The sequence below is a fragment of the Dermacentor variabilis genome, chromosome 3, assembly GCF_050947875.1.
Source record: "Dermacentor variabilis isolate Ectoservices chromosome 3, ASM5094787v1, whole genome shotgun sequence".
Lineage (NCBI taxonomy): Eukaryota > Metazoa > Arthropoda > Arachnida > Ixodida > Ixodidae > Dermacentor > Dermacentor variabilis.
Window position 1 is genome coordinate 37,901,982 of NC_134570.1, and position 12,331 is coordinate 37,914,312.

Consider the following 12,331-nt stretch of genomic DNA (forward strand, 5'->3'; position numbering starts at 1 on the left):
TCAACACATACGTAGCTGACCCCGACAACTGCTATCGAGGTGTGGTTCACGGCATTCCAGCGGACACACCCATGGAACATTTAATAGTCAACATGCGAGTACGGACACACGGAGTTCAAAGCGAATGAGCTCGGATGTTAGGCAAGTCATCCACGGCGCTCATCACGTTCACCGGTGGCTCCCTTCCCAAATGTATTTATTACATGGGAGGAGAGATTCAACTCCATCCATACAAGCCCACTGTTCAAATATGCACGGAATGTTTCCAAGCGGGACACCGACCGGATGTGTGCTCCCACCCGATCAACATCTGCAAAATATGCGTCCTGAAGGATCCCCCCGCCCTTGGACACGACTGTGCGATCAAATGCGCCGTGTGCAGGGTGGCAGGTCACGAGATTGGCAGTAACCAATGTCCACAGAAACTAAAGAACATTCGTTCCAAGAACACCAATCGTCAGTCCCGCTCACGAAAGCGAGTAGGCCAGAAGAAACCGCGATGGTTCAGCTCAGAGGATGAGGAAGAGAGCCATAGCCACAAATCCACATCTCCTAATGTCCAGCGAAGTAGGAGCCCATCCGGGGAGCCGTCCAGGGCTGCACAAGCGCCAGTGCCCCCGCAGCGCACCAGCAGTCACGAAAGCCTCAGGTGAGCTGGGCGACGGTTGTATCTCCCAATGCTCCGCAACACACACCAAACACACAGCGAGATCCCGGTTATGAAATACTTAAACAGGAAAACGCGCAGCTACGCGCACAACTTCGAGACGAGGAACGCAAACAACAGCGATCCGACGAGAAAATTAAGGAGCTAGAGGAACGCCTCACACGAAAAATACAACAGCTAGAATCAGATCGTAGACAATTGGCCACAGAACCAACACACATCACCGCAAATACGAACACTCGCACATGTAGTGAACCAAAATCACCAACACCAACACCGCAAACGCCAAATACCGAAGCGCCACCCGCAATGGCCCAAATCCAACTATTATTGGCAGAAACCTCTAAATCACTAATGCACAAGATGATAACCCTCGTGAATCAGAAACTCCTCGATTTCCAATCACAAATGCTGGTAGAATTCGAGAAGCACAAACAACAAGTGACGGAGCAGCTAAAGACCGCAGCCCAAACCACAACGACTAAGAAACGTGCAATAGCAGTCGGCGCCGGATCGGCCAAGACCAAGACGGCCCACCGCATAATTGATACGGACGGCTCGGACACCGAGATGTCAAAAGCATAAATAACGAGTGGGAACCATGGCTACTACACTTAAAGAGAAAACAAAACCAAACAACCCAGAACAATTAGAGATCTGGCAATAGAACTGCCGATCCTTCGCTAGAAAGGCGGCAGCCCTCCAACAGTTTATTAAAAGCTCTCAGGTAGCTCCGGACATAATATGCCTTCAGGAGGTTGGGCCCAAACCGGCCCGACTACAGGGCTATTATGTTCTGAGCGACCCCTAAAATTCTAATGTTGCCACGCTGGTGAGCAAGACAATCACGGCACAAATATTCCTGCCCCAACGTACCGGGGAAACAAATCCCGTAACGATCAGCGTGCTACCGCGAAAAAGAGGCAAAGCACACAGCATCATAACAAACATTTACAGCCCTCCCAAAAGCAAAGGTCTGGACCTACCCCAAATTTTATCGGACAGTAAGACCATAGCAGGCACCAAAGACCGGATTGTGATATTGGGCGATTCCGACGCGCCACATACAATGTGGGTCTACGCATCCACACTCCCTAAAGGAGCCCTACTTGAAAAATCGGTTGAGAACCTCGGCATGCAGACAGCAAACCACATAGGCACGCCCACACGCACAGTTAACAGCGTGAGCAGGGACACAACACCCGATCGCGCGTACACGCTAAACATCAAAGACGCACAGTGGGCATCGCTAAACGAAAACTTGGGCAGTCATCATGATCTGATTCGTATTTCACTCTCGACCCCCAAATTACGTAGAACGATTGGCACAACGAAATTAACCAACTGGTCAAAATATATGGAGCTCCAACGGAACCTCGACGCAGCAATGACTCCCGACAACATACAAGAATGGACAAAACTCATCCAATCAACACACAAGGACACTACCAAAACCATAGAGCGCACGTCGGATGCCCCCGTGGTAGATTCCCACCTAGTAAACTTGTGGGACGAAAGACACAGATTAGTTAAGAGTCGGAAAAAGCAACGCCTCAACAAACAGCTACGTGCCCGCATAACACTTCTGGCGGAGGAAGCGCAACGACACACAGACGAATTAGCGAAAAACGAGTGGGCTACGTTCTGCGGGTCCCTCTTGGGGACCTTGGGAACGGCTGGCACGTGGCGCATCCTTCGTGGAATGCTTGACCCGGATAGCACACGCACGGAAAACAACAAACGACTCCAAATCATATCGGACAGTTTCCCAGGCACACACGCGGAACTACTAGAGAAACTGAAAGAACGATACATCGGACCACCACTAAACAAAGATGCCCCAAACGAGACGCGACCATACCTTGGAAAGGCGAATTCCAAATTAGATGAACCTTTCACATATGCAGAAGTCTTTGAGGCAGCTCAAGCAGCCGCCAGAAACTCTGCTCCTGGCCGTGATGCCGTCACGAACGCGATGCTTCGGAACCTGGACGCTAGAGTCTTGACTAAAATCACAGAACTGTTCAATGAGGACAGCTGGCTCAAAGGCCAATTGCCCCAGAATGGAAACGCGCTAAAATTATTATGATCCCCAAACCTAAAAAGACCCCCTCAATAGACGCTCTGAGGCCCATTTCTCTCACGTGCTGCCTGGGTAAACTGTACGAACGAGTAGTACAAATAAGACTGCAGCGGTACCTTGAAGAAATAAGATGGTTTCCAAACACCATGATAGGGTTCCGTATGGGGTTATCCTGTCAAGACGCATTCTTACTGATCAGAGAAGAAGTTATAGCTAACATCGCCGGCGGAGAGGAAAGACTAGTGCTCGCACTAGACCTCAAGGGAGCATTTGATAACGTTTCACACAAAACAATATTGGAGGACGAACATACAACTACGTGCGGGCTTTTCTCGCCAACCGCACCGCCACAATAGGAATCGGTCAAATCACTTCCCAAAAGTTCAATATGCCCAGTAGAGTAACACCCCAAGGGGCAATAATCTCTCCTTTGCTGTTCAATATAGAGATGTGTCGCCTGGCGCGACAGCTGGACCAAATCCCCGATTTGGGTTACACACTGTACGCGGACGACATAACGCTGTGGGCAGCAAGGGGCTCTCTGGGACACAAAGAACAAGTACTACAACAAGCAGCCGAGGCAGTAGACGAATTCTCGAGGAGCAGTGGCCTCAAATGTGCCCCCACAAAATTGCAGGTCATTCGGGTACACTCGAGGGGCTACATATCCAACGGACCTGTCAACATCGTTGTGGAAGGACATACGGTCCAAGAAGTTAAGGCGATGCGGATCATGGGTTTCTGGCTCCAAAGTAGCGGGAACACATCCCACACCATCAAAACATTGAAAACCACCGCAAATAACATTGCGCAAATGATCCGTCGCGTATCTTATAGGAAAGTGGGCATGCAAGAACACGACACGCTGAGGCTCATCCATACACTAGTGATAAGCCGAGTCACGTACGGCCTGCCCTACCACTTCCTTAGTCGCGAGGAGGAAAGGCAGGTCGACATCATAATAAGATCAGCATACAAAGCGGCCCTCGGACTGCCCAAGGGGACGTCCACAGATCGCCTGCTAGCTTTAGGAGTACACAACACATTCGAAGAACTAAAACAAGCCACACTAATCTCCCAGAGGGAACGCTTGAGCTACACTCACGCAGGACGGGCCCTACTGACAAGGGCACATATTTCCCCACACCCACAATTTATCAGCGAGCACGTATTACCACTGCCAACCTCAACACGAGCTCGAATAACAGTAGCCCCCATACCCAAAAACATGCACCCTGAATACAATAAAGCAAGGCGAAAAGCACGTGCACAGCATATTACAACAATGTATGAAAATCCCACGTACAACACAATATACACGAACGCAGCCGCGTATTCGAACGTACGCTCGAACGCCAGTGATGCCCAAAAGAACATCAGGAGGTACGCAGTGGCAATCGTCGACACGAAAGCACAGTAACAATTTACGGCATCCGTCAAGGCAGGTACTCCGGCGGCTGCCGAAACTTTCGCCGTGGCAATGGCCCTCGCTCACGCGGAAGGCACCCAAAAGAGCGTCACCATAATAACAGACTCGCAAGAAGCATGTCGCCTTTTTCTCAGGGGCCACGTGACCAAAACATGTCACTCAATAATACCGACGAAATTCGCCCATCATCACCGGATCCTATGGTGTCCAGGTCATACAGGCCTTGAGGGGAACGAACTGGCCGATTCGCTAGCCCGAGGTATTATTAACCGGGCCAACTCGACTGGGACGGTCCCAAGTAGCCACTGTATTGACTAATCCAACGAATGCCCGGGAGATTCTCGCTCATCAGCGTGCAACCAGGAAAAAGTACCCTCCCCCCCAGCCACAACTCAGTGGAGAGGAAGCCGCCAGCTGGCGCAAAATTCAGACTGGGGTATTCCCCCACCTTAAATTACAGAATGCCATGTTCCCCACTCGCTACAGGCCCGACTGCCTGTGGTGCGGAGGCATACCAACACTACAACACATTACTTGGGATTGTGAATCACACCCGTTTGATAAAACACACCACACAATGGAGCAATGGGAGGCACAGCTAACCAGCTCAGACCTGGCGGGACAACAGTCCTTCATAAGGCAGGACAAGCGGGCGGCCGAGGCCAGCGGGGCCTTGGACTAAAGGGTCTCCGACCACTGCACGTAAATCGTTTAAGCCAATAAAAGTTTCTCTCTCTCTCATCAACCACAACATGCACCTTCAGCAAATTGACAAATTATTTACTAACAAAAATCAGCGCCCTCGGCTGTTTTCTTTATTTTCTCAGTCTTCATCTGCAATTGAAATGCAAAAAAGCTATTCGAAGCAGCTTTTGCTTAAACAAAGAAGTGAGTATTATTTACACTGATTATTTACCCAGTCTTCAAGCATGTGTGGACTCAAATGTACGTCGCGCAGTTCGAATTAAGCCACCAAATAAGATGAAGGTGAAGCTGAAAAAAGACAAAATTGCAGTCTAGTCGCATTCTATTTGCAAGCAATGGCGCAGATAACGTTTATAGTGTAAATATGAGCGTTGCCAATAATTATGGAAATTAGTACTTCGGCGCGTTCTGCAGAAACCGAGTTATTGGCAATCAATTTCGAAACTGGATTTCCCTATTAACAAGCTTTGTAGAAGGTTTCTCCTGTATCTTCTGTGAACTTATTATGAAGCGTCGTTTATATTTGAATGAAATTAGGGGGAAGAGTTGAAGGTGTAGTAAAAGTTTGAAGCGTCTGTAATTATTACAGCCTCAGCAGTCAGTTACGTAAGCAAGGGCTGTGGAGCGGTCGTGGTTTGGCTCACCGCCTCACTGCAATGCACACAAGACCAGTTGGTGCCGGATTGCCTATCTTATAAGCCACGCTCGCTTCTATGTAGGCGCAGTTGGCGACGTCTGCATTTAGGTGTGCAGAATGTCGAACGCTTTGTAGGAACCGGTGAGCACATCTGAGTGTCTGTCTCCGGTAACGCGACGTCCAAGGAAATAGCGTGAATGAGCAGGCAGCAGGGCCTTAATGGAAAAAAGAGAGCTGAGAAAACAAATTTCTTTTTTTCGCTCCAGCGGTCATAAACTTACGCCTTGGATCACATTCGGTTTTGTATTATGTTAGGCTCAACAACAAACGTCAAAACAGTGACCACATTTTTTTTATTTTGTGCAGCACTTCTGCGGGACATGCACATTCTCTGCCAGCAAGAAATGTCAAAATACTGAAAAGCACTTACCCTCATTTGGTGAGTTGGAAACGTTTCCACCAACTAGTTCGACGTCCCTACAAAGTTCATCCAGCCTGCATGTCCTGGTAACCCGCACCCAAAACCGTTCTTCCTCCGTGTATAGCAGGACCTGTAGAAAGAAGATTTCTTTTAGCATTCTCGTGTCTTACTACAAGATGTCATAAGTAAATGCCCATATTAGCAATATCTAACGTACGTGAGCATAGGAAGTAATATAATGAAATAGCAAAAAATTAAGGCTAAGTGATTTCTGTTGGTGTCCGCGGAAGCCGAGGCTCGCAAGCATTGCAGGAACACTGAAAATATCCGCGAAGAGATCTGCAAGTAGCGCATACTTGTTGGTACTGCCACCGTAGCTACAGATCGGCGCTACGTAATGAAGATGCGGTGGCGCTGCCATAGGGAGCGACTTTCACACGTGGGCACGTGCTACGCCGGCGAGCGGGCGCACCCACACCTCGAATGCCGCTGGATTTCCGCAAGTCCGTGTGCGATTCACTGTTCTACAACGAAGGAAACGTAGTACGCCCACAAACTGCGTTGCGGTAGATTACGCCGAAAGTCACAAGAGGCTGGAGTTTTCATTTTCACAAGTTGCGTGCTCGTGAAAGTATTGTCACGTGGTAGTGACTGTGAAGAAAGCAGCCAAACTAAGAAAGACGTAACTAGCGTTTTATTGGGCGAACTTGTGCCCTCAAAAACAGGATACATTCAAAGAACGGCGACAGCGGCGAACACAGTCGGCCATCGTCAAAAATCTGATCAACGGGTCAAGCGCGTCAGCTTTTATACATCAATCGCCGAATGTTCCAGACTAATCGTTGGGACCCGCGTGCCTTCCACAAAGTTCTACAGCATTCGCGTCAGGCGATGAAATCAGATAACATAAGGTTCGGCGACAACAGACAGCGGATAGAAGCATCGATAGCTTTGCAGAAACTTCGGATACACGCAGGCGCGTCCCGCGCTGTGTGATAACATTTGTTAGGCGGCGAAACGTGGTCGCCCGATAAAGATAAGTACACGTGTCAGTATAGTTGCAAGCAACGGGATTCTGCGGTGACAGACGAAAGTACGATTCCGTTACCAGCTCGTTGAACATGCGCCAAGCGTTTCGTTTCGTGAAAGTCACGCTTCTATGTTATTGACGTGAACTAGGCAACAAGTTGCTTAGGATCGTTATTAGCCTGTCGTTATAATTTCTTATGCCCGATTCATATGGTGCGAACTTGAGTGCGTTTTCGTACTTGCTAATCCGCAGTTGCGCAAATATAGGCCGTCGCATCCTTCGTGCACGCGATTTTTGGATGTTCGAAGTGCTGAACTTCGAAGTGCTGAACGATGTTCGAAGTGCGGCATAACACAGATGCGGATAGGACTGGGGACTCATCACTACGTGGATTGCAAGCACACCATTGCGACCTGCCTTCCTAATTTTTGTTTTGAAAAAGTAACGCACTCAAACACAAACAGCCGACACGAAAGCAGTTTCTGCGTTGCTTTACTTTGTTTTCACCGAACCAAATGCGAAAATCGCAGCTGCCACACTCGGTGCATGTACGCGAAGTTCGCATTTGCGGAAAGCGTAGCTGCGAAAAACGCAGTTTGAAATCGCGCCATGTCAAACAGGCTTTACCCCACCGTGGGAAAGCTCGATTAGGATAAGCCTTAAACATAGGCAAAGCGAGTAGATAGATGCACTTACGGGGCACACGTCATATTAGTAGTGTAGATATGCAACAAATTCGCATAATGGGGCTGCATAGTCATTGCAGTGTGAATATCGTGACCACGCCCAAAAGTTTCACATGTGCGAAATGAAATGTGCAGAATTGGCCATTCACGGAAGCACGGATGAACTCAATTTCGGCAATGCTTTACTCATAGGAGCAGGTCACACGTCTTATGAGCCTGCGTCCATCTTGACGTCCCAAGGATCAAACAAACGATTTCTAAAACATTGTGACGAAATGCGGCCTGTTGCGTACTCCAGGGTAGCGTACCGTACTGCTGCCGAGAAGTAGCGGCGCCTGCCTATCGAAGCTCGACCGACTTTTCCTATTGGGTAGCGTGGCGTTGTCGGTGGGCTGCAGGCATCCGGTAGACCATGGCGACCCAGCAGGGGCGAGTCGATTTGCTAGTGCGAAACTTGCACGGTTCATTCAAAGGTAGTTGAAACAAAATAAGAAAAGCATGAAGTATATCAAAGTACATTTCGGAGCCCCTTAAATAGGCTCTCTACAAGTGTGGGCGGGATCTTGCTTCCGTCGACACGTGACAGGCACAGAGAGAGGGCCCCTCCTCCTGCATTACCGAGCAAGGAAAGGAGAAGTCAACCCTCATTTCGACGAACCCTTGTAGATGGCCCTTTCGTGTGCAAGGTGCCTGACGTTGACCCTCGCAGGAGAAGTCAACCCTCTTTTCGACGAATCCTGGTAGAAGGTCGGGCGAAATTCCTGTCGCCACGTGGTGTCACACGCCAACCCTAACAGCATCTCCGGCAGGGGAGGAAGATCCTGACGTGTAGGGGCCAGCAGCCGCTGTACGAGGGATCGGCGTTTCGGTATCAGAATTCCCGGTAGAGGTCACAAACCCTTAGTTCGTAGTCGGTAGATTCCTGGGAGCGGTCATCCGTCCTCGTGGCGCTCTGGTGACTTTTCTCCCTGGTCCGGTCCGGTGAAATTGGTCTTGCAAGCAGGTCTCGCAACTTTTCGTCTCCTGCGTGGGCAAGCAATCACCCCAGAACAGTGCCGGACCCAAAACCACAAAGCAGCGAGCACAAGGCCACTCTCCCCCGAGACACACCCGGCTTTTTAAAAAAAAGAAAACCCGCTACACCTTTCCCATTCCCTACACGCGTCTTCCCCCCCTCAACACTAAAAACAGCCATTTCTTGAAAGCGTTAAGACGTGGTTATTAAAATCAGCTAACAATCGGCGTCACTTCGGAAAAACATATGAATTCGGAAAACGTATGAACGAACGAAAAAAATGCCACGGAAACCCGGATGAGCATGAGGCTTTCGATACTCTAGGGGCAACGACTTAAACCGTAGGCATTGCCGTTAAGCTTACCCTTCTTGTAACGAATATCGAAGGCGTACTGTTGAAGCGCCAAGCTCCAGCGCAAAAGACCGTTTTTAGTAGACATGGACTGCAGCCATGTGAGGGGACAGTGATCAGTCTCTATGGTGAATCTTGAGCCAGCGATATAGCAAGCTAGCTTCTGTACCGCCCAAACTACGCAGGCGCATTCCTTCTCTGATGCACTGTATGCTTCCTCACGAACTGAAAACTTTCTACTGGCATACAGTACAGGATGTTCGTTCTCGTCATCTCTCTTTTGACAGAGCACCACCCCCATACCCCTGTCACTGGCATCACACTGAAGAATGAATGGCTTAGAGTAGTCGGACGCGTTCAACACTGGCTGACTCGTTAGTGCCTTCTTCAGCATACTAAAAGCCTTTTCTTTTGCGTCATCCCACTTTACCGTTTGCGGTTCTGATTTTCTGAGAGCATCCGTTAAAGGATGTTCGTTCTCGTCATCTCTCTTTTGACAGAGCACCACCCCCATACCCCTGTCACTGGCATCACACTGAAGAATGAATGGCTTAGAGTAGTCTGACGCGTTCAACACTGGCTGACTCGTTAGTGCCTTCTTCAGCATACTAAATGCCTTTTCTTTTGCGTCATCCCACCTTACCGTTTGCGGTTCTGATTTTCTGAGAGCATCCGTTAAAGGACTCGCAATCTCGGAATACCACGGAATATATCTTTGGTCATAAGGAATGGAAGCCAAGGAATGATCTGATGTCCCGCTTAGTGCGTGAAGTTGTCTATTGCGGTCAGTTTAACCTCGGAAGGCCGACGATGGCCTTGCCCTATTACATGACCTAGATAAGCTACCTCCGCGCGCCCTAATTGGCATTTGGGAGCCTTAACAGTTAAGTTGGTCTCTCGTAGACGACACAACACGGTTCGGAGGTGTTGCATATGGTCCGCCCATGATGAAGAAAAGATAGCTATGTTATCGAGACAGGGAAGTGCAAAGTCCTCCATTCCTCGTAGCACCTGGTCCATAAGGCTAGAGAAGCAATATGGCATATTCTTCAATCCAAAACTCAGGACTTTCGGACGAAAGGTTCCCATCGGGGAAATAAACGCTGCAAGCCTGCTTACCCTCTCGGTCAACGGAACCTGTCAATACCCTCTGACTAAATCGAGCGTAGAAATGAAATTAGCACTGCTCACTTTCTCAAGCCTTTCCTTGATATGCGGTATTGGATAAGTCTGGTCCTTCGTGATTAAATTGAGCCTGCGGTAGTCTATACATGGGCGCGGCTCCTTTCCTGGGACCTCAACTAAGATAAGAGGTGAAGTATAATCACTCTCTCCTGGCTCTACACCTAGCTCTAACATCTTGTTTATTTCAGCGGTCATGACTTCATGTTGACGAGGCGAAACGCGATAAGCTTTCGAACGAACAGGGTCCGACGAGGTTAACTCGATATCGTGAACAATCGCGGTTGTCCTGCCCGGTGTGTCTGAAAATACGTCTTTAAATTCAAACACGAGTTCCCTCAGTTCGGCCCTTTGATTGGGATTCAACTCCGCCTGTTCTACTAACTTATCAATGGTCTCGTTAATGTCTTTTGTCTCCGTAACGGCTGTTAACTCTGGAAAGTCAACAGGCATTTCCTCAGGTTGGTTAATCAAAGAGGGTTTCAGAATCATTCGCTTTTCCCCAACTACAAAATGTTGTGTGCGAGCCGTCCTGTCATAGTAATGCTCAGCATTGCTTTGTGCCTTACGCATTTCCTGCTCAGCGATCACTGTGGCAGGGATTACGTTCAATAACTTGCTGCATTCTGCTTCGCGAGACAATTCAGGCTCCGTTACTTCCTGACTTCTTCATTAGCTGGCGTACCTTCCGCATCATTCCCTATAGGGCCGTCCGGTTCGGTACTGGTGGACGAATCCTCCTTCATACCTGTTTCCTCCACTACTGGACACTCATACACTGCCTTGGCCGCGGGCTCCCGTGCCTTGGAACGAGTTAAGGCTTGCACTATCCCTTCACTAAACCCGATTCCCCTGCGTCGTAGCAAATCCTGAGATTTGTTAGAAAACAAATATGGATACTGAGGCGGGAGATGTGCCGAGACGGCAGCTTCAGTGTCTAGTACTCCAAAAGGTCCTTCGATACGAATCTTGGCCACAGGGAGACAAACACTGGAGGTTTCCACAGCTTGCCTTATCCAAGCACATTCTCCCGTGAACTGGCCTTCCTCTACGTACGACGGGTGCACTACGTCCATTGTGGCTGCTGAGTCGCGAAGCACCCTACACGGTTTGCCGTTTACCACGAGGTCTCGAATGTATGGTTCTAGCAAGTTCAGATTTTCTGCGTTACTACTTAGTGACATCAACACTAGTTTGGGATTTCTGCACCCCACGGAGATATGCCCCGTTTGCTGGCAGCTGTAGCAAACTATTGGTTTCCTTGCCTCGAAAGCCTTTTTTCTTGCCTTTCTGCCCTCTATTCGGGTGACTCCTTTCCTCCCTCGCTTTCCTCGTCACTAGTGTTCACCGAATCTGACCTTTCCATTGTTTTATACCCACTCGACTTTGACCATCGCTTTGGCTTGTCGGGTCTGCATTTATTTATCTCCTCCATAGGAGCTTCGCTGCCTTCGTCCGCACGGCGAGTTACGTACTTCTCAGCGAGATCGGCCACTCTCGTAACAGTGTCTACGCCTGGCCTATCCTGAACCCAATACTTGATGTTTATTGGCAGCCGGCGGTAGAACTGTTCTAAAGCAACGCACTGCATTGTCTTTTCGGCGTCGCCGAGTGCACCCTCTTCTCTGAGCCATTCCTTCAGGTTTACCTCTAAGGTGTATGCAAAATCTGAGTATGACTCACTCTTGGTCTTCTCGACTTCCCTGAACTTTCGCCTGAATGCTTCCGCTGATCATCTATACTTTTTAGGCAGATTTGCTTTGACTTCATCGAAGTCCTCTGCTTCTTCCTTCCCCATGCGGGCGATAATATCAGCTACTTCACGTGGCAGTAACGTAAGCAAGTGTTGCGGCCACGTGTTTCTCGCGAATTTTGCCTTGTCACATGTGCGCTCAAACTCTACCAGAAAAAGACACATGTCCCCTCCAACTGCGTAGGGTGCCATCAAGTCTGTCATTCTGCGCTCGCTTTCACGTGCCTCTGTGCTAGGTCTTCCGCTATTTTGTGCTTTCAGAAGCTCAATCTCTAGGCGCTTCATTTCGAGTGTGTCGCATGCAACACGGTCACGCTCTTCTTTGGTCTCACGTACGGCGCGCTCGCGCTCTTCTTTTTCCTCTAGGCGCT

At 49.2% G+C, this 12,331-nt stretch overlaps 1 protein-coding gene across 3 annotated transcripts in view; it reads right to left on the reverse strand.

Moving 5' to 3' along the window:
* Positions 1-12,331, reverse strand: part of LOC142575428 (uncharacterized) — a 43,393-nt gene that overhangs the window by 6,817 nt on the left and 24,245 nt on the right. For all 3 annotated transcript variants that reach the window (XM_075684796.1, XM_075684797.1, XM_075684798.1), the window contains one exon: positions 5,952-6,072. In XM_075684796.1, coding sequence (XP_075540911.1) covers positions 5,952-6,072 — 121 coding nt within the window. The remainder of the gene's footprint in view (positions 1-5,951; positions 6,073-12,331) is intronic.